Source organism: Oncorhynchus masou, chromosome 4 (assembly GCF_036934945.1).
Source record: "Oncorhynchus masou masou isolate Uvic2021 chromosome 4, UVic_Omas_1.1, whole genome shotgun sequence".
Classification (NCBI taxonomy): Eukaryota; Metazoa; Chordata; class Actinopteri; order Salmoniformes; family Salmonidae; genus Oncorhynchus; species Oncorhynchus masou.
In genome coordinates, this window is record NC_088215.1 from 4,730,542 (window position 1) to 4,754,160 (window position 23,619).

Below are 23,619 nucleotides of genomic sequence, written 5' to 3' on the forward strand. Positions count from 1 at the left end.
TAAGATCTGGTGCAACCAATTACCTTCAGAAGTCACATAATTAGATAAAGTCCACCTGTGTGCAATCTAAGTGTCACATGATCTGTCACATGATCTCAATATACATGCACACCTGTTCTGAAAGGCCACAGAGTCTGCAACACCACTAAGAAAGGGGCACCACCAAGCAAGTGGCACCATGAAGATCAAGGAGCTCTCCAAACAGGTCAGGGACTGTCACGATCGTTGGAAGCACACTCGGACCAACGTGCAGCGTGATCTGGGTTCCACATCTTTTATAAGAAATAAGTGAACCACACAACAAAACAATAAAGACTAAACGAAACGTGACGACAATGGAGTGCTAACATGCAACTACACATAAACAATATCCCACAAAACACAGGTGGAAAAAAGCTACCTAAGTATGATCCCCAATTAGAGACAACAAATTACCAGCTGCCTCTATTTGGGAATCATACAAAATCACCAACATAGAAAAACAAAACTAGAACCCCACATAGAAATAATAAACTAGACTAACCCCCCTGACCTACTCTACCATAGAAAAGCTCTCTATGGTCAGGACGTGACAGGGACAAAGTTGTGGGTAAGTACAGATCAGGGTTGGGTTGTAAAAAAATATCTGAAACTTTGAACATCCCATGGGGCACCATTAAATCTATTATTAAAAAATTGAAAGAATATGGCACCACAACAAACCTGCCAAGAGCTTGCCACCCACCAAAACTCACAGACCAGGCAAGGAGGGCATTAATCAGAGAGGCAACAGAGACCAAAGATAACCCAGAAAGGACTGCAAAGCTCTACAGCGGAGATTGGAGTATCTGTCCATAGGACCACTTTAAGCCGTACATTCCACAGAGCTGGGCTTTACGGAAGAGTGACCAGAAAAGCCATTGCTTAAAGAAAAAAAATAGGCAAACACATGCCTTTTGGTGTTCGCCAAAAGGCATGTGGGAGACTCCCTAAACATATGGAAGAAGGAACTCTGGCAGATGAGACTCAAATTGAGGTTTTTGGCCATCAAGGAAAACACTATGTCTGGCGCAAACCCAACACCTCTCATCCCGAGAACACCATCTCCATGGTGGTGGGGATGTTGGGGATGTTTTTCATCGGCAGGGACTGGGAAACTGGTCAGAATTGAAGGAATGATTGATGGCTCAAAATACAGGGAAATTCTTGAGGGAAACATGTTTCAGTCTTCCAGAGTTTTGAGACTGGGACAGAGGTTCACCTTCCAGCAGGACAATGGCCCTAAGCATACTGCTAAAGCAACACTCGAGTGGTTTAAGGGGAAACATGGAAATGTCAAAGCCCAGACCTCAATCCAATTGAGAATCTGTGGTATGACTTAAAATTCCTGTACATCAGCGGAACCCATCCAATTTGAATGTGCCGGAGCAGTTTTTCTTTGAAGGATGGGCAAAAATCCCAGTGTATAGTATACCATTTTATAGCACTGATTCTTTACTTTTATCCAATGTATAAGAAAAAACAATTTCAAATTTTGCTACATAAGACCAATTTGAGCCATTCAGTCACAAATATGCACCCAAGCCAAATTGAAATGTTATCAGAAAGATGTTGGGTTGTTTTCATAGATTTATATTTCCTTACAACCGGTCAAACTGACGTCATTTGAACATTTTGCACAGAAAATCTTTTACGTTATTTTATAGTTATTGTATTTTCTCCCCGGTCCCTAAACGTCTTTGCACCGTGATAGAAGCATAGATCACTCAAAAAAGTTCACAACTACATTGAAGCATTCATTCCATTGATTTATGACATTCTGGTGAGCAAGGGTTTATTTAGTCTTCTAGGGCAACATATAATGACAGAAGAGAAGCTGCATGTATCTAATTCTAGACAAGTTGACAAACAAATCGCCTACCAAAATGTTTGAAATTATAAGTAGAAACATATCTAAATGTTCTATATTAGTGGGTTAGGGTCAGGTGTGGGACTCAAGAGTTTCACTTTATCACATATAGTCGGGCAACTGCGGATGGGTTATTAGCAATTGCGGCAGGGTGAGGGTGAACAAACAGTTGATCCGCGTCCAACTGAGGGACATATCAGCTACATATGTAGGATCTTAATTTGAAGCAGTTTGCTACAGCAAGAAAAAAAATCCTACAGCAACAGGAAATGTGGATTAAAATTACTGGACATTTTTTGTAGGGGTTGATACATTTTTAATTAGGGCAAATCAAGTCTGAACATTTTAAGTGGAAGTTAAACTTTAGAAGCCTTGATTTTTGATGAGCTCAATGGGCCGGCACGATGAGCCAAGGAAATCCCACCAGCCAAGTCCCCTAACCCGGACGACGTTGGGCCAATTGGTGCCAGCCCATTGGGCTCCCGTTCACGGCCGGCTGTGACACTGCCTGGGATCGAACCTGAGGCTGTAGTGGCACAGTGCCTTAGACCGCTGCACCACTCGGGAGGCCCCCTTGAAGCTATGTTAAACCTCAAATACACTACAAGTTTGCATTTCCTGCAACAACAGGATGATCAAATTAAGCTACGGCATCTGTATGACAGGAGATAGTGTGACGTCTGTCTGTAAATGGCTCAACTTGCCTGTTGTTGAGCTTATCTTGCTGGGCTTTGATGTTCTTCTCACTGGGGTGTCCATTGTGCATCAGCTGCCTGGCGATCTGGTTCACAACAGCGACGCGTGATGCCTGGTTGTTCATCTCAGGCTCCAGGCTCTCGAACCTGGGAAAGAGAGAGCATGCTATGTCCAATCAGTTCCACTTCAAAACAAACCATTTTTTCTTCAAAACGAATGTTAAGATAGCATACGGACATTGATGTCTGGGCCACATTCAGGCAAATGTTGTGGAAAGCTGCAGATAGAACTGTCATGAATAGAGCTGACATGATTCCTTATACTACCTACAGCACCCAATGTCACAGGAAGGCAAAAAAGATCATCAAGGACAACAACCACCCGAGCCACTGCCTGTTCACCTCACTTACCATCGAGGTCAGTACAGTTGCATCAAAACTGGAACAAAGAAACTGAAAAACAGCTTCTATCTCAAGGCCATCAGACTGTTAAATAGCCATCACTAGCACAGAGAGGCTGCTGCGTACATACACAGACTTGAAATCATTGGCCACTTTAATAAATGGAACACGAGTCACTTTTAATAATGTCACTTTAATAATGTTTACATATCTTGCATTACTCATCTCATACCTATATACTGTATTCTATACTATCTACTGTATCTTAGTCTATGCTGCTCTGACATTGCTCGTCCATATATTTATATATTCTTAATTCCATTCCTTTACTTAGATTTATGTGTATTAGGTATTTGTTGTGACATTTTTAGATATTATTTGTTTGATATTGCTGCACTGTCGGAACTAGAAGCACAAGCATTTCGCTATACCTGCAATAACATCTGCTAAACACGTGTATGTGACCAATAAACTTGGATTTGATTAGATACATAGAGGCATGTTTGTTCCACATACCATGTTTTTATCTGAACGTTCCACAACGTTTTACCCTGATGAATCCACCTCAGACTTATTCCCCTGTTTGGGGATTAATCAAATTTTCTCTGTGTATTATCTGCCTTGTTCTGTCTGTTTCAAATATCTATTTCATAATTTTCTATTTAAGGTGAACTTCAGTTTCTCGAAAGGAACCTAACAAATAGGGCACCTAACTCCCACTAGGAGGAGCTGTTGCATTATAACTCATTTATCATTTGTATATTTATAGTTTTTCCTCAATCACGTAAAACAGTTTTTTGGAACTGTGGTCAAACGTACCTACATCAGAACATCAGTGATCAAATGCTCAAATACAGTTACAGATCTTCTGGTCATTTTCTTTTCTTTCTACTTGGATTGTATCTCTTAGACACCCTTTTGCTAAACCTGAAATACAACTGCCATCAATGAATGCAAAATTCCGTGACGTGTTTTGTTCACATAAGAGAATTTTGCAAATCTGCCCATTGTTTCCAGAAATCAGTAAATACTAGTGCACAAAATTGTATCAGTGTAAATTCACGTAAAATATAGCAGAGGTTGGGGGGCACGTGCCATGTATACCCATTCGGTAATCCAGCACTGATTGTATACTTTCATTACAGAGTGACCCTTTGGTGTAAATTGAAGCCTATCCATTCGTATCGGCAGTTCCTCCACTGTAGTCACCTGTCCTCTTTTCTCTTTGGGATTGTTTTTCTGCTTGGTGATGGAAAGTCTACAAACCTATCAGTAGAACAGACTATGTATAGAATACATGGAATTGGACTATGATGATGCAGATGAATGAATCCTGCATACAATGTGACATTTTTTGGTGAAATATACATAAAAGTGGAGTAATTTTCCATAACTTTGCACCTTTTGATAGTTTGTATTCCAATTTTGATCGTCATGATTTAGTGACTGCACATTTTTTTTAAACAGACAGACTTTCTTTTGTGTCCGCTTGACTCAAGAGGCATCGATGGTTGTGAAAATCTTTTTTCAGGAAGTGTTTAGACTACTGTATTTGCAGTTTTGATGAATCCAAATGATTTTATGAGAAGTAAACTACATTTTAAAAGTTTAAATGCATTTTGGGCACAATTCCGACATAGGAAATGACATTTTTCCTAAGCACTTCTCAGTAGTTGATATTCAGACTTGCCTTGTAAAGGTGCATAACAGGCTTTGCTGGCGCGGTTCCCTTGCCTGCGCTTAATAAATTGAAATCAACCTCTGAAAACCCTCCCACTTTCTCGTGGAATTTTCATTCAAATCAGGTTTTCAGTACATTTATCTTAAGCAATGCCTTTAAATACGGCATACCTTTGATTTTTAATTTGGTTGACAGACTCAATAGAATACATTGAATGTACAAAACATTAGGAATGCCTTCCTAATATTGAGTTGCACCACTTTTGTCCTCAGAACAGCCTCAATTCGTCGGGGCATGGAATCTACAAGGTGTTGAAAGCGTTCTATGTTGACTCCAATGCTTCCTAGAGTTGTGTCAAGTTGGATGGATGTCCTATGGGTGGTGGACCATTCTTGATACACCTGGGAACTGTTGAGTGTGAAACACCTAGCAGCATTGAAGTTCATGACACACTCAAACCGGTGCTCCCGTCACCTGCTACCATACCCCGTTCAAAGGCACTTTAATATTTTGTCTTGCCCATTGACCCTCTGAATGGCACACATACACAATCCATGTCTCAATTGTCTCAAGGCTTAAAAATTATTCTTTAAACGGTCTCCTTCCCTTCATCTACATTGACTGAAGTGGATTTAACAAGTGACATCAACAAGGGATCAAAGCCTTCACCTGGTCAGTCTATGTCATGGAAAGAGTTTTTTTTAATCGCGAAAAGGGGTTCAGAATATTAGGGATCAATGAAGGGATCTCCATTTCTACACCAATTGATAGATTAAAAACTACTCTCATTGCAACTCCCCTCCAAGTCTCCGACCACTACCTTGTATCCTTTTCCCTCTCGCTCTCATCCAACACTTCCCACACTGCCCCTACTCGGATGGTATCGCGCCGTCCCAACCTTCGCTCTCTCTCCCCCGCTACTCTCTCCTCTTCCATCCTATCATCTCTTCCCTCTGCTCATACCTTCTCCAACCTATCTCCTGATTCTGCCTCCTCAACCCTCCTCTCTTCCCTTTCTGCATCCTTTGGCTCTCTATGTCCCCTATCCTCCAGGCCGGCTCGGTCCTCCCCTCCCGCTCCGTGGCTCGACGACTCATTGCGAGCTCACAGAACAGTGCTCCGGGCAGCCGAGCGGAAATGGAGGAAAACTCGCCTCCCTGCGGACCTGGCATCCTTTCACTCCCTCCTCTCTACATTTTCCTCCTCTGTCTCTGCTGCTAAAGCCACTTTCTTCCACTCTAAATTCCAAGCATCTGCCTCTAACCCTAGGAAGCTCTTTGCCACCTTCTCCTCCCTCCTGAATCCTCCTCCCCCTCCCCCCCTCCTCCCTCTCTGCAGATGACTTCGTCAACCATTTTGAAAAGAAGGTCGACGACATCCGATCCTCGTTTGCTAAGTCAAACGACACCGCTGGTTCTGCTCACACTGCCCTACCCTGTGCTCTGACCTCTTTCTCCCCTCTCACTCCAGATGAAATCTCGCTTCTTGTGACGGCCGGCCGCCCAACAACCTGCCCGCTTGACCCTATCCCCTCCTCTCTTCTCCAGACCATTTCCGGAGACCTTCTCCCTTACCTCACCTCGCTCATCAACTCATCCCTGACCGCTGGCTACGTCCCTTCCGTCTTCAAGAGAGCGAGAGTTGCACCCCTTCTGAAAAAACCTACACTCGATCCCTCCGATGTCAACAACTACAGACCAGTATCCCTTCTTTCTTTTCTCTCCAAAACTCTTGAACGTGCCGTCCTTGGCCAGCTCTCCCGCTATCTCTCTCAGAATGACCTTCTTGATCCAAATCAGTCAGGTTTCAAGACTAGTCATTCAACTGAGACTGCTCTTCTCTGTATCACGGCGGCGCTCCGCACTGCTAAAGCTAACTCTCTCTCCTCTGCTCTCATCCTTCTAGACCTATCGGCTGCCTTTGACACTGTGAACCATCAGATCCTCCTCTCCACCCTCTCCGAGTTGGGCATCTCCGGTGCGGCCCACGCTTGGATTGCGTCCTACCTGACAGGTCGCTCCTACCAGGTGGCGTGGCGAGAATCTGTCTCCTCGCCACGCGCTCTCACCACTGGTGTCCCCCAGGGCTCTGTTCTAGGTCCTCTCCTATTCTCGCTATACACCAAGTCACTTGGCTCTGTCATAACCTCACATGGTCTCTCCTATCATTGCTATGCAGACGACACGCAATTAATCTTCTCCTTTCCCCCTTCTGATGACCAGGTGGCGAATCGCATCTCTGCATGTCTGGCAGACATATCAGTGTGGATGACGGATCACCACCTCAAGCTGAACCTCGGCAAGACGGAGCTGCTCTTCCTCCCGGGGAAGGACTGCCCGTTCCATGATCTCGCCATCACGGTTGACAACTCCATTGTTTCCTCCTCCCAGAGCGCTAAGAACCTTGGCGTGATCCTGGACAACACCCTGTCGTTCTCAACTAACATCAAGGCGGTGGCCCGTTCCTGTAGGTTCATGCTCTACAACATCCGCAGAGTACGCCCCTGCCTCACACAGGAAGCGGCGCAGGTCCTAATCCAGGCACTTGTCATCTCCCGTCTGGATTACTGCAACTCGCTGTTGGCTGGGCTCCCTGCCTGTGCCATTAAACCCCTACAACTCATCCAGAACGCCGCAGCCCGTCTGGTGTTCAACCTTCCCAAGTTCTCTCACGTCACCCCGCTCCTCCGCTCTCTCCACTGGCTTCCAGTTGAAGCTCGCATCCGCTACAAGACCATGGTGCTTGCCTACGGAGCTGTGAGGGGAACGGCACCGCAGTACCTCCAGGCTCTGATCAGGCCCTACACCCAAACAAGGGCACTGCGTTCATCCACCTCTGGCCTGCTCGCCTCCCTACCACTGAGGAAGTACAGTTCCCGCTCAGCCCAGTCAAAACTGTTCGCTGCTCTGGCCCCCCAATGGTGGAACAAACTCCCTCACGACGCCAGGACAGCGGAGTCAATCACCACCTTCCAGAGACACCTGAAACCCCACCTCTTCAAGGAATACCTAGGATAGGATAAAGCAATCCTTCTCACCCCCCCCCTTATGATTTAGATGCACTATTGTAAAGTGGCTGTTCCACTGATGTCAGGTGAATTCACCAATTTGTAAGTCGCTCTGGATAAGAGCGTCTGCTAAATGACTTAAATGTAAATGTAAATTTTGTAGATTGTTTAGGGTTAGAATATTTTTTTTTAAATGGTGTGGAGTCATTCTGAAAATTACCACATTCAGTTCTTTAACCCATGGTAATGTTGGAAGATTAGTGAACATAGAATTGTAATATGGAGAATAGTGTACAAATAATAGGCTATACCCTCGTCTATTGCCTGCACTAACCGTGGAACTGTGTGATGACACAGCCAAGTATTGCGCCACGAATTCAAACTGTTACGGCTTGGTCTGTGTTCTGCTCCATAATGATTTAATTAGCCTGTCTTTTTTAATATTATCATCAACTGTTACTAATAATCCTCAGCAACAACCACAAGGCAGAGACTGCGTTTACAGAGGAAGCAAAGCAAATTAATGTAAACAAAACAATGTAATTAAATGGAATGATAATCTAAGCTAAAGGGAACTAAGAGTAATTATGAGGCCTACTGACATTTGATACTGTTAGTGGCTAATATTTAACATGATATAAATATGAAACAGAGAAAGTCAGGGTATGCCTACAATTAAGACATTCGAAAGTGCCCATCACTGTAAGTTAAAATGCTGTAGAATTTCAATTCTGTGTAATGGCATAGCATTTCATAAACTTTACTGTGGGAAAGTTGATATGCTGATATACATCAGTTTGCATCCATATGACTGGTTTCACATTTGTCTCCAGCGATTATAAGGTAAAATACTTATTTATTTTATTTCACCTTTATTTAACCAGGTAGGCTAGTTGAGAATAAGTTCTCATTTACAACTGCGACCTGGCCAAGATAAAGCAAAGCAGTTCGACACATACAACAACACAGTTACACATGGAATAAACAAACATACAGTCAATAATACAGTAGAAAAGTCTATATACAGTGTATGCAAATGAGGTAGGATAAGGGAGGTAAGCCAAACAATAGGCCATGGTGGCGAAGTAATTACAATATAGCAATTAAACATGGAATGGTAGATGTGCAGAAGATGAATGAGCAAGTAGAGATACCGGGGTGCAAAGGAGCAAAATAAATAAATAAATACAGTATGGGGATAGGGTAGTTGGATGGGCTATTTACAGATGGGCTATGTACAGGTGCAGTGATCTGTGAGCTGCCCTGACAGCTGGTGCTTAAAGCTAGTGAGGGAGATATGAGTCTCCAGCTTCAGTGATTTTTGCAGTTCGTTCCAGTCATTGGCAGCAGAGAATTGGAAGGAAAGGCGGCCAAAGGAAGAATTGGTTTTGGAGGTGACGAGTGAGATGCTACGGGTGGGTGCTGCTATGGCGACTAGGGCGCAGAGAAAAGGCGGGGCTTTACCTAGCAACGACTTGTAGATGACCTGGAGCCAGTGGGTTTGGCGACGAGTATGAAGTGAGGACCAGCCAACGAGAGCGTACAGGTCGCAGTGGTGTGTAGTATATGGGGCTTTGGTGACAAAACGGATGGCACTGTGATAGACTGCATCCAATTTGTTGAGTAGAGTGTTGGAGGCTATTTTGTAAATTACATCGAAGATGAGGATTGGTAGGATGGTCAGTTTTACGAGGGTATGTTTGGCAGCATGAGTGAAGGATGCTTTGTTGCGAAATAGGAAGCCGATTCTAGATTTCATTTTGGATTGGAGATGTTTATTGTGGGTCTGAAAGGAGAGTTTACAGTCTAATCAGACACCTAGGTATTTGTAGTTGTCCACATATTCTAGGTCAGAACCGTCCAGAGTAGTGATGCTAGTCGGGCGGGAGGGTGCGGTTAGCAATCGATTGAAGAGCATGCACTTAGTTTTAATAGCATTTAAGAGCAGTTGGAGGCTACGGAAGGAGAGTTGTATGGCATTGAAGCTCGTCTGGAGGCTAATTAAGTGTCCAAAGAAGGGCCAGAGGTATACAGAATGGTGTCATCTCAGTAGAGGTGGATCAGAGAATCACCCGCAGCAAGAGCGACATCATTGATGTATACAGAGAAGAGAGTCAGCCCGAGAACCCTGTGGCACCCCCATAGAGACTGGCAGAGGTCCGGACAACAGGCCCTCCGATTTGACACACTGAACTCTATCAGATAAGTAGTTGGTGAACCAGGCGATGCAATCTTTTGAGAAACCAAGGCTGTTGAGTCTGCCGATAAGAATGTGGTGATTGACAGAGTTGAAATCCTTGGCCAGGTCGATGAATACAGCTGCACAGTAATTGTTTCTTATCGATGGTGGTTATGATATCCTTTAGGACCTTAACATCTGCTAACCATGTGTATGTGACAAATAAATTTGATTTGAGCGTGGCTGAGGTGCACCCATGACCAGCTCTGAAACCAGATTGCATAGTGGAGAAGGTACGGTGGGGATTCGAAATGGTCGGTAATCTGTTTGTTAACTTGGCTTTCGAAGACCTAAGGCAGGGTAGGATAGATATATGTCTGTAGCAGTTTGGGCCTGGAGTGTCTCCCCCAGCATTCCAATCTTTGGGAATCTCAGACGATACGAAAGAGAGGTTGAACAGGCTAGTAATAGGGGGGGGGGGGCACACATCAAAAGCAAGTGTTATTTATATTTACAATTACTTTCTTCAAATGGATGACTCATTTACTTAGCTGTTATCAATAGCTCTTATCAAGTTGTAAATTACATTGCTTGGAGAATGGTGTTATTTTTATAGGAAAAAAATTCAGTAGATGCTTTTTCCACTTGGAACAAATAGGTTCGCTAGACCTTATTAATTGCTTCCTTGTTGTGTAAAAGGTGGTGGAATGATTAGGAAATGAAGTCAAGGTCAGAATACGGCATATGTGTAGACTCACCTCTGCCACACTAACTTATCCAAAATAAATAGCAGATGAATAGCACGCTATTCTCATTCTTAAGTTTAAGGTCAGAATACACATTTAGAGAAAAGTGCATTAAAAAAGGAATTACATTCCATTTTCACACACTTAACTTGGGTCGGGAATCGGGCCTCTAATGTTTTGCAAATGGCCAGAGTTACGTTTCTTCTGTTACAGTGTTTTGAAAATCGACAACATTGTTCCCCCAAAAAATGCTTGCATGTGTGTTATTTCACGTCTTCAAATAGTAACAATAAAGAAAAATGACATTTGCCTGGAACTGTATGTCAAGTATGAGTGGCACACCAAGATAAATCAGGCCTAAAAGGTGGAGGCGCTAGGGGTCGACTATGACTTCAGCATGCATTTATATATGTATGGATTCTCTCACCTGTGCTGTATGACCTCTAGGTCTTCCAGCTTCTCTGGGATCTCCATACTGTTGAGCCACTGCTCCTTCTCGTCGATCCACATCTCGCAGGCGTCCGCCTCGCTGAACATCTTGTAGAGGGCCAGGGCGTCCTGCAGTGCCTGCTTTCTAAACCGGGTCAGCTCGGCCACCTCCTTGTAACGCTCCTCTATGCCTGCCAAACGGCCCTTGACCTGTTCCGATTGGACCTGCGCCTCAGGCAAGGCGCCCGCCTGCTCATAGAGCGCATCTATCACCGGCCGATAGCTGGCCACCTCGGCGGCGGCGTCCTTGTGTTTGCGCACCAGGGCCTGTGTGGAGAACTCGTCATGGCCCACCTCGCCACTGGACACGATACGCAGGACATCCAGGGTCCAGGCGTCGGCGTCATCTGCATCCGCCTGGAACTGGTGCAGGGCATATGCTTCCTCCAGATGGGCCTTCCTCACGGCCGCCAGCTCCTCCAACGCTGCCCACTGTGCCCGCAGGTTGGTGATGCGTTCACGGATCTTGGCAGCGCCGAAGTGGCCGCCGTCGGCCATGGTCTGGCCCTCAGTAATGGTGTGCAGCAGGTGACCTGCACGGCCACTCATCTCGTCCTCCAGGGTGCGGTGCTGGCTCAGCAGGCGCACAGTGCCCGTCAGGTCCTTGCCGCTCTCGTCCGACGACAGGATCTGCTCCTTCTCACGGATCCAGCCCTCCTCCTCGGCCATCTCCCAGAAGAACTTCCAGAGGCGGTGGGACTCCTCCAGGCGGGCCCGTCGCTCGGCAGCCAGCTGGGTCAGTTCCTGATAGCAGAACTCCATGTGTGCCACGCGGTCACGTATTACCTGAGGGTCACAGGGCTTGTAAACTGTAGAGGAGACAGAACAGAGGCCCAGTTAGCATCTTGCAGGACCCACAGATTTACATTGTACTGTATTGACATTGTACTGTATATGTTATGACCATTCCGTTGCCTATTCCTTTAATGTTTATTTTTCCATTTGCTTGTATAGATCTTGCAAAATGTAGGCTATACAACTGAACCGAAAATTTTTGTGTTGACATATATTATCATCATCAGTTAGAATAATAGCAGTCGGAATGTTTAGGTCATTCTCACCATCGCCATCGATGGCAAACTTCTGAGCATTATTGTTGACAGCTTTGACTCGGTCGGCCTGGATGCCGATGTCAGCCTCCACCAGGGCATGTTTCTGCAAGAGATCCTCCACTCCGAGCAGATGCTTCCCATAGTCCTGGGACAGTAGCATCATCTGTGTGGTAGAGACATAAAGGTATGACATACAGGCAGGCATGTGTGTTAGCAACATACAGGCACCTTCAATTACACTGGCCTTAGTTCGTCAGTTGCCAATACGAATAGTTTACTTTTTGTGCACTTTGAAACGCAATATGAGTATTTATTTCAAGGTGAGGAGAGGAAACTTTCTTGTTTCCCTGTCTTTCATTTTTGTTAATTGATTTCACCTGGTCTCATCTGCTCCTTATTTAGATCAGTTCATTCTGTTTGTGCCTTTGTGAGGTATTGTTTGTTTTGACTCTACTAAGCCATTTCCTAGCTCGTTTGTGAGAACCAGTTATAGCATCCAGTCCTAGTTTTGATTCACCTGCCTGTTTGCCTGCCTCTGTATGACCATTGCCTGCCTGTGTATGACCATTGCCTGCCTGTGTATGACCATTGCCTACCTGTGTATGACCATTGCCTGCCTGTGTATGACCATTGCCTGCCTGTGTATGACCATTGCCTGCCTGTGACCACGTTTACTGCTTTCTGTGAAGGTGAAATAAACACCTGCCGCCCTCTGCGTGTGAATCTACACTTTTTCTCCCTGAGTATTCATTACAACTACCATCAACTCCCTTGTGACTCCTGTAAACCTAAGAGGATTCGATAGGTGGAAGCGATATGCGAGAATTCCACCCAGCCAATCAGAAAGGCAAGATGATGCAGTGTTTACAGTGCCAACCCAATCCTCTTGTATCTACAGGAGTGCCTAGGACGAGGTTCAGGTGTGCAGATTTGGAATTATTCAGCATTGGACTGACATACACCAGTTAGTTTCACCATTGATACTGGTTAAAATTATTATTTAGAAGAGGGATGGGACATTAGGGTAATATTAATGGACACCCCCTACCGGACATTTCACGCAAGATTAATACATTGTTTGACTTGAAATGACCTGTTTCCAATACATTGTTCACGTGTTAGTGAATTTTTATTTATTTAACCTTTATTTAACTAGGCAAGTCAGTTAAGAACAAATTCTTATTTACAATGACGGCCTACCAAAAGGCCTCCTGCGGGTGCGGGGTCGAGGATTAAAAAAATAAATAATACAAATATAGGACAAAACACACATCACGACAAGAGAGGCCTAAGACAACAACATAGCAAGGCAGCAACATGACAACATTTTATACCTTTATTTAACTAGGCAAGTCAGTTAAGAACAAATTCTTATTTTCAATGACAGCCTAGGAACAGTGGGTTAACTGCCTGTTCAGGGGCAGAACGACAGATTTGTACCTTGTCAGCTCGGGGGTTTGAACTTGCAACCTTCCGGTTGACTAGTCCAACGATCTAACCACTAGGCTACCCTGCCGTCCATGACGACAACATGGTAGCAGCACAAAACATAGTTTCAAACATTATTGGGCACAGACAACAGCAGAAAGGGCAAGACGGTAGAGACAACAATACATCACGCAAACATGCCACAACTATCAGTAGTGTCCATGATTGAGTTTTTGAATGAAGAGGTTGAAGAGTAAGAGTGAAAGCAGGGTAGAAGAGGTAGAATCCATTTTGAACAATTCAATTTGTGTTACAATAAAACATTTAAATGTGCAATTATACATTTGGTCTTTCCAACACAGTTTTAACAGATACATTTTCAGGAGGGTCCTCTCTCCTTCTCTTACCTTCATCTCGTCCATCCAGTCCATGATGTAAAGCATCTCCTGGAAGACCCTCTGCAGACCCAAGTTCATCTCCAGGCGCTGGCGCCTCGACTTCAGAAGCTCCAGCAGGTACTCCCACAGCCGGATCACATTGTCCTTGCGTGCTGCGATTCGTTTGATGTCGTGGTATTTCTCTGCCTCCAGCTCCTTAGCGACGGACACCACGGCCTGCACACGCTCCTCGTAAGCTGTAATATCAGTCTCGATGGCCTCATGCTTCTTGGTGGCCGCGTCCACTGCTGGAAGGTCGAAGCCAAAGTTGTCCTGCGAGATAGAAGTGATGGGAATGGAATAGATTAAAATACAATAAAATACAGTATATCCTAACAGTATTATATTGTATGGTTGGCAACATACTGGCATACAAGGAAGAAATAATCTCTATTTCTGTAAAGTTATCGTCTTTACAATTTGACAATGACATAAAATACTATGCTTCCTTTAAAGGGGCAATCCGCAGTTGCTATTTTTGGATTTATATATTGATGTACCCATTGATTCTTGAAGAATATAACTGAGAAATGCCTCATGATGTATTATTCCAGCCCAGGGCCTCTCGAGTGGTGCAGTCGTCTGCGTCACTACAGATCTGGGTTCGATACCGGGCTGTGTCGCAGCCGGCCGCAACCGTGAGACTCATGAGGTGGCGCACGATTGGCCCAGAGTTGTTGGGTTATGGGGAGGGTTTGGCCAGCTGGGATTTCCTTGTCTTATCACGCTGTACCAACTCCTGTGGCGGCCCAGGCGCATGCACAATGTTTCCTCCGACACATTGGTGCAGCTGGCTTCCGGGTTAAGCAAGCATTGTGACAAGAAGCAGTGCGGCTTGGCGGGGTCTTGTTTCGGGGAGGACACACAGCTCTCAACTTTCACCTCTCCCGAGTCCGTACGGGAGATGCAGCGATGGGACAATTGGATATCACAAAAAGGGGGAGAGAAAAAAACTATAAACAATTTTATGCCTCGTGACATTATTTCAACTGTCACACCCCATCAAAACCCCAAATATAAGCTTGTTTTGCTCCAATGTTTGTAAACATTGTAAATGTAAACAAACACTGTATAGCCTCACTAGGGGGCAGTATTTTCATTTTTGGAAAAATAACGTTCGCAAAGTAAATGGGATATTTTGTCAGGACAAGATGCTAGAATATGCATATAATTGACATCTTAGGATAGAAAACACTCTAAAGTTTCCAAAACTGTAAAAATATTGTCTGTGAGTATAACAGAACTGATATTGCAGGCGAAAGCCTGAAAAAAATCCAATCCGGAAGTGACTCATGTTTTGAATGCTCTGCGTTCCGATGCATCCCTATTGAGCAGTGAATGGGCTATCAACCAGATTACTTTTTCTACTATTCCCCAAGGTGTCTACCGCATTGTGACGTAGTTTCACGCCTTTATGTTGAAGAATAAGCGTAAGCGGTTACATTGCGCAAGTGGTCACCTGATGGCTAAAATACAGGAGGTAGCCATTTTTCCCTCTCGCCCCTACTGAAAAACCAATTGTTCCAGGGATATATTTTCGAATAGATATTTGAAAAACACCTTGAGGATTGATTATAAACAACGTTTGCCATGTTTCTGTCAATATTATGGAGCTAATTTGGAATATTTTTCGGCGTTGTTGTGACCGGTCGATTTCTTAGCCAAACGTGAAGAACAAACGGAGCTATTTCGCCTACAAAAATAATATTTTGGGAAAAAAGGAACATTTGCTATCTAACTGGGAGTCTCGTGAAAACATCCGAAGCTCATCAAAGGTAAACGATTTAATTTGATTGCATTTCTGATTTCCGTGACCAATTTACTTGCTGCTAGCTGGAAATAATGCTATCGATAAACTTACACAAATGCTTGTCTTGCCTAGGCTGTAAAGCATATTTTGAAAATCTGAGATGACAGGGTGATTAACAAAAGGCTAAGCTGTGTTTCAATATATTTCACTTGTGATTTTCATGAATAGGAATATTTTCTAGTAATATTTATGTCTGTTGCGTTATGCTAATTAGTGTCAGATGATGACAACGATCCTGTTAACGGGATGAGTGTTACAACAAGTTAAGGATCCACCCCTTTTTTTAAATTTTCACCTAAAATGACATACCCAAATCTAACTGCCTGTAGCTCAGTCCCTAAAGCACGGATATGCATATTCTTGGTACCATTTGAAAGGAAACACTGAAGTTTGTGGAAATGTGAAAGGAATGTAGGAGAATAACACAATAGATCTGGTTAAAGATAAAAACCAACCGTTCTTTTGTAAAAAAAATTGTACCATCATCTTTGAAATGCAAGAGAAAGGCCATAATGTATTATTCCAGCCCAGGTGCAATTTAATGTTGGCCGGTAGATGGCAGCAGATGTAGTTTACATCTGCAGCACTTAATCTTAATGTGCACAGAGATGCTGCCATACCAGTGTATTACACTGAATCTGTGTGTCCACCAAGTGGTGCAAAACTGTGAGAAAACAATGGCCGAGACATTTGTATTGACAATGATGTGGTAAAGTACTGTATTTTGTGTAAATAGGAGGTAAAGTGTCACAATTGCTTTTTATAATTATTCTTTGTATGTGTGTGTCTATGTCTGTGCGACAAGCCGTTGAATTTCGCTTAGCCAGTTGTCCCTCATGGCTACTTTGAGTGTTTCTGTGAGTATGTGCATACATATGCATGTGTGTTCTTCTATTTGTGCGCACGCTTTTGTTTTTACCTGTGAGACGAGGCGCTGGTTCTCACTCAACCAGGTCTCCCTCATGGCAGCCTTGCGGTCAAAGCGGCGAGCCAGCTGCTCCAGTTTCTCCTGTCGAATCAGCTCTGTCCTCAGAGACAGCTCCCGCTCATGCTCTGCCTTCTCCAGTCTCTCCCAGGTCTACCATAGACAAAGTTAAACACACAATATTAACTCAGGTGTGTCATGGACAAGACAGACCAACATGAACATCGGACGTTATTTTTCTGTTCATTTCTAGACTATTCTACATGTTGAATTGCCACCATTTTCCACCAGTCTGTCTTGTGCCTTACACATACACACTATGCCAATGGTGGATTAAACTCTGTCATAATCTCACAGTTTTATGTCCGGATGCAAAATGTATGAGTTGGCTGAATAACTCCCATTGTCATAATTATACCACACAACAAAGAAAGACTACCAAACTCTCTGACACAGACAAACAGGAGAGAGAGAGATAATGAAACATCAAGTTTTTCACTAAGACAAAACATTGGTCAAGGCTTAGGGTAACTTTGACCCTAGACCCTTTATCTTGAGTCAGTTTAGCATTTTCTCCACTAATGGTAAAGGTTAGGATTGGGGGAAGGGAAACTGATCCTTAATCTGTACCTAGGGAAACGTCACCCTAAAGCGTTCGTCAGAGACTACAGGCATCACCTTGTTAATGTCGGAGATGAGTTTGCCCTCCCTGGGCATGTAGACTTTCTGATTGTTAGCCCTCATCTTGCTCTGGATGGTAAACAGAAGCACCTCCAGGTTGCCCTTCTCAGTAAACCTGATTGATAAAAAGGTAAGTGGTTTTGGGGGAGTGATATTTTGACAACGTATAAAAGGGCTAATGTCTAAACACATCGTATTACTTCCAAGTTTGCAGGGTCGCACTTATTTCAAAGCGTTTTTGGAATGCAACATGTCACGTCTTATTTCTGCATCGTTACATGCTAAACATGCATACCGTATCGCTTCAATTCATGGACATAGCAGAACTAAAATTTTGAAGGACATTCCACTACAAGCAGGAGAGAGGCGTGCACCCAGAATGGTGTGCCATTCATTAACATTAGGACTTGACATTTTTGCTTTTGGTAGTGACATGAATTTTTCATAAAAATATTGGTTCAGAAATTTGGAACAAAGAATTTGTGATGTTCTGGGAATGTCACAGGAACAGTAACCAAAAAAGGGGTCAATGAATGGCAAGGTAACTGGACAATGCTATACCTTGAGTAAATATTGTAGACATTTACAAATATTCTTAAAATGGTCTTAAAGCTGAAGATTGCCCATCTTGTCAGATCTCCATAAGTGCATAGGGGTTGCATTGGGGTATAGTGGATCCTTTGGGATTGGGTGCTGGTGGGGGTTACTCACTTAGGGGGTTTCTCAACCGTGCGATATGTGTTGAAGGCTTGAAGCTGCTGCTGCACCCCATTTAAAGAGTTGGCAAACTTGCGATTGTTGAGGATGATGATGGTCTGCTCGATCCACTCCAGCAGGTCTGAGGCCAGAGACTCGTACTTCTCAATCATCTTCTCTGTCTCAATGGCATTGTCCAGTACCTAGCGGAACAAAGAGTATTTGTTTTCTTTCTTTTAGTTTGGCCTTCCTGAAGTGCCAGATTGACAGTTTGCACTTTTGGTACTATTTAATTGGTTTCATTATGACCTCAATCAAGTACAGCTTGAAAGGTTTTATACTATTTGAATCCAAATCTGAAAAGCTCTTACTTTGCCCCGAACAACTGAGGCAACTTGTTGACAACAACCCAACAAACAAATATGGAATTTGAGATAATAAATTGAGAATAAACGCTGAGTCACCTTCCCAATACGTTTCCCCTCGACTTTCAGGGCCTTCATTTTGGAGAAGTAGTGGTAGTATGTCACCACGTATGTGATGACAGACTTCTCATCTGGGTGGTCCACACTGATATCTGTGAAGCAAAAATGACATTTCTTATTGGTTATTACAATTTATAAGTTAGTGACAATGATTTGGAACATTACAAAAATATTAAAAGAAGATCTCCTTTTGTATTTTATTATTTTGCTTGACAGGGCAGTGGGAAGGTAAAGCAGGTGGAAAGTGGCAGACGGCTCAAATCCCCATCGCCAGGGGGTATATGTAGTCTGGAGTATGCAGCACTATCACTGGACCAGAATCTGGCCCCAAGAGTATTTTAAACATTCCAGTTAAGATTTTTTACAATTTTATTATGTTTATTTGGATAACAAAAACATAAGTAACAGTACAGTCGTAGCCAAATGTTTCGCGAACGACGCAAATCTTAATTTCCACAAAGTTTGCTGCCTCAGAGTCTTTAGATATTTTTGTCAGATGTTACTATGGAATACTGAAGTATAATTACAAGCATTTCATAAGTGTCAAAGGCTTTGATTAACAATTACATTTAGTTGATGCAAAGAGTCAATATTTGGTCTTTTTCAAGACCTCTGCAATCCGCCCTGGTATGCTGTCAATTAACTTCTGGGCCACATACTGACTGATGGCAGCAGATTCTTGCATAATCAATGCTTGGAGTTTGTCAGAATTTGTGGGGTTTTGTTTGTCCACCCGCCTCTTGAGGATTGACCACAAGTTCTCAATGGGATTAAGGTCTGGGGAGTTTCCAGTCCATGGACTCAAAATATTGATGTTTTGTTCCCCAAGCCACTTACTTTACAATTTTGCCTTATGGCAAGGTACTCCATCATACTGGAAAAGGCATTGTTCGTCACCAAACTGTTTCTGGATGTTTGGGAGAAGTTGCTCCCAGAGGATGTGTTGGTACTATTATTTATTCATGGCTGTGTTCTTAGGCAAAATTGTGAGTGAGCCCACTCCCTTGGCTGAGAAGCAACCCCACAAATGAATGGTCTCAAGATGCTTCACTGTTGGCATGACACAGGACTGATGGTAGCGCTCACCTTGTCTTCTCCGGACAAGCTTTTTTCCGGATGCCCCAAACAATCGGAAATGGGATTCATCAGAGAAAAATACTTTACCCCAGTCCTCAGCAGTCCAATCCCTGTACCTTTTGCAGAATATCAGTCTGCCCCTGATGTTTTTCCTGGAGAGAAGTGGCTTCCTTGCTGCCCTTCTTGACACCAGGCCATCCTCCAAAAGTCTTCGCCTCACTGTGCGTGCAGATGCACTCACACCTGCCTGCTGCCATACCTGAGCAAACTCTGTACTGGTGGTGCCACGACCCCTCATCTGAATCAACTTTAGGAGACGTCCTGGCGCTTGCTGGACTTTCTTGGGCGCCCTGAAGCCTTCTTCAAAACAATTGAACCGCTCTCCTTGAAGTTCTTGATGATCCGATAAGTGGTTGATTTAGGTGCAATCTTACTGGCAGCAATATCCTTGCCTGTGAAGCCCTTTTTGTGCAAATCAATGATGATGTCAGTGTTTCCTTGAAGGTAATCATGGTTGACAGAGGAAGAACAATGATTCCAAGCACCACCCTCCTTTTGAAGCTTCCAGTCTGTTATTCAAACTCAATCAGCATGACAGAGTGATCTCCAGCCTTGTCCTCGTCAACACTCACACCTGTGTTAACGAGAGAATCACTGACATGATGTCAGCTGGTCCTTTTTGTGGCATGGCTGAAATGCAGTGGAAATGTTTTTGGGGGGATTCAGTTCATTTGCATGGCAAAGAGGGACTTTGCAATTGATTGCAATTAATCTGATCAATCTTCATAACATTCTGGAGTATATGCAAATTGCCATCATACAAACTGAGGCAGCAGACTTTGTGAAAATTAATATTTGTGTCATTCTCAAAACTTTTGGCCACGACTGTACACTGAGAAATTATGCGTTGCACCAGATGTTGCTATTTTCTATATGCACTCCTCCACTACATAGAAGAGCATAGTTCAGAACTCACCCTCTGGGTCCAGGAGCTTGGTTAGCCCCAGATGCTGCTCAGCCAAATTGAAGGCATTCTGCAGGTTGTGGTGGGCATTAGACTTTTTCAGCTTGTCAAAGTCAATCAGGTCTGGCCTTTACACGAGACAAAGCATCATACAACAGCACCAGTCACACAGTATACCACCAAATAATCACAAGCTAAATACCCAGATGTAATTTACCTGTTGAAATGTTAGTTATGTTCCAATATCTCAAAGATTCAACACAATTATACAAACTGACGTACAGTAATGCATCAATAAATCCCAAAGACACCAAAAAGTAGTTATTTGAACATTACTCTATTGTAAATAAGAAAATATATAATCATAAATGAGGGGGGCTGGAGGTGGGATAATATATATATAATATCTATATATCTATATCTCTATCTATCTATCTATCTATCTATCTATCTATATCTCTATCTCTCTATATATATATATATATATATATATATATATATATATATATATATATATATATATAGGGTCATTACAGTCTGAGCGTTGTATCGGAGCGTTGTAAAATGTGACCCACAAGGACATGAAGGATAGTTGATCAAACAGACTCTTGTTACCTGTGCTTATGGATGAGGGCATTGAATGCCATGCCGTCTCGCCAACTGGTGCTGAAGTTGTGAATGTTCACGTTTGGATAGCTATAAAGAACAAAACAGAGAACAACAGATATGACTGTGTTCAATGTTCAAATTCATTCCCTAAGCCATTTCTATATAATTCAAGATGTGGATCTTCGTCTGGAATTTCTTTACTGACTTGTTCTGAAAGTAAATGAAAAAGTCACAATGGTGTTGCTGTCTAAATAAATGTATATCTTAAGGAGGATTGTTTCAGTCAAGCGGTGGAACTGAGAGCGGTAATGTAGATGACCCAAGTCTAAGTATTTCAAATCTCGAAGAAATGTGTCTGAAAGCAAGGTGACAGTCAATCACTCACCCAGCCGTCTTCATCTGGCACCAGAGGAGCAGGGCATCCTTGGCAGATCTCTTCTCCTTGTTGTCTCCATCAGTCTCAACGCTAATGTCCTGGATCTGTCACACAGACAATGATACAACAGCACCTGTGAACAGTCTCAAATCAAAAAATGTCATTTTATTTGGCACATGCGCTGACTATAAGAGTTGTGGACTTTACTGTCAAATGCCTATTTATGAGCCCTTTTCCAAAAATGCAGTTAAAAAGGTAAGAAAATGTGATAAAAGTAAATAAATAATAGTAATACATTAAAATAACAATTACACGGCTATATACAAGGAGTACTGGTACCGAGTCAATGTGCTGGGGATACAAGGTAGTTGAGGGGATTGAGTTAACGTGTAAATGGGGGTAGGGGTAAAAGTGACGAGGCGATCAGGGTAGATAATAAACAGAGCAGTGGTAGCGTGTGGGAAGAGTGGGAAACAGTGTGAATGTGTGTGAGTGTATGTAGTGTGTGTATGTGTATGTTGAGAGTGTCAGTGTAGTATGTGTGAGTGTGTGTGTGGGTAGAGTCCAGTGAATGTGCATAGAGCCAGTGCAAAAATAAAAAATAAATTAAAAAAAGGGAGTCAATGCAAATAGTCCGGGTAGCCATTTGATTAACTGATCAGCAGTCTGATGGCTTTGAGATAGAAGCTGTTCAGGAGCCTTTTTGGTCCCAGACTTGGCACTCCGGTACCACTTTCCGGAGAGAACAGTCTATGACTTGGATGACTGGAGTCTTTGACTTCCTCTGACACTGCCTGGTATAGTGGTCCTGGGCTTTACGCACTACCCGCTGTAGCGCCTTGTGGTCTGATGCCAAGCAGTTGCCATACCAAGTGGTGTGCTCTCATACATTGCCTACATATCTTATTCGTGTCATAACATAATCTTTATGTAAATAATTGACTGTGTAATATGTGTGCTGAGGACAAGTTAGTATTAGATCACTGTTATAAAGGATGAGGCCTTACAGTAAATAAGCTTTCGACACTCTGCTGGAATGAAATCAGCATACTGGCCAACTCTCCTCATGGAGAGCAACTGGGTTTGTTGCTCACATACCAATAATAACATCCCTGATTCAGATAATCGAGACCCTGCTGTACACAGGGGGTCTCCAGGATAAATAATAGAACACTGGCTAAGTGAGAGTTCAAACCAGACAAATTGATGCATAAAAAACACAGCAATTCAATGGTTTTCAATGGGAGCAGTGCTTTGGGGGAGGCCCTCGGGTTTATTTGCGCTGTCCGTTATATATGTTGCAAAGACTTATCCATCACCCAATTGAAAACCTAGAACAGCATTTCTAGCAAATCATTTCTCCCCACCAGACATACGTTTCATGCGTTTTGGTTTGAAGACTCTCTTACCTGGAACCTGAGAATGATGGTCCAGATGAGGCCCAGGGTGAGGCGGTGGTTGCCGTCAACGATGTCATGTGAGCCCATGTTTTCCAGGTGGACTCTCTGCTCCTTGAGGAACTGCAGGGCCTTGTCCACATTCTCCAGGCAGTGGATACGCATCCGTCCCCTGGTGGGCTTGGGCTGGGGAGACAGGACAGGACACCGAACACGTCAGCTACAAGAGATTTACACGTTTTATTTACATTTTAGTCATTTATCAGACACTCTTATCCAGAGCAACTAACAATCAGTTGAGAGTGGCTGTAGGTTAAAACAATGAGTTGGTGACACTATTTCTTGTTATAAGCATGTACAGTATGAGCCCTTACACTGTCTAATTATAAGGCTTCCCCAAAGAATTATAGGATCATACATGCCCATGGCATCATAATGCATTATACTTGTTGGCCTAAAGTTAAAGGGATAGTTCACCTATATTACAGAAAATTACACATTGCTTTCCAGTCTATGGACAAGGTATGACAGCCAGCCATGCATTGGTTTAGTTTTCCTGTCACCGTTTTAGCATTTGTGGCATAAATCCCATACA

General features: G+C 43.3%; 1 protein-coding gene across 3 annotated transcripts in view; it reads right to left on the reverse strand.

The window, feature by feature from the left end:
• LOC135521950 (spectrin beta chain, non-erythrocytic 1-like) overlaps positions 1-23,619 on the reverse strand; it is a 110,527-nt gene that overhangs the window by 31,951 nt on the left and 54,957 nt on the right. For all 3 annotated transcript variants that reach the window (XM_064947777.1, XM_064947793.1, XM_064947785.1), the window contains 12 exons: positions 23,037-23,210; positions 21,637-21,731; positions 21,258-21,338; positions 20,655-20,770; positions 18,581-18,693; positions 18,132-18,319; positions 17,418-17,535; positions 16,734-16,892; positions 13,975-14,277; positions 12,149-12,302; positions 11,026-11,896; positions 2,593-2,730 (listed from right to left, as the gene is read on the reverse strand). In XM_064947777.1, the coding sequence (XP_064803849.1) occupies positions 2,593-2,730; positions 11,026-11,896; positions 12,149-12,302; positions 13,975-14,277; positions 16,734-16,892; positions 17,418-17,535; positions 18,132-18,319; positions 18,581-18,693; positions 20,655-20,770; positions 21,258-21,338; positions 21,637-21,731; positions 23,037-23,210 (2,510 nt within the window). The remainder of the gene's footprint in view (positions 1-2,592; positions 2,731-11,025; positions 11,897-12,148; positions 12,303-13,974; positions 14,278-16,733; positions 16,893-17,417; positions 17,536-18,131; positions 18,320-18,580; positions 18,694-20,654; positions 20,771-21,257; positions 21,339-21,636; positions 21,732-23,036; positions 23,211-23,619) is intronic.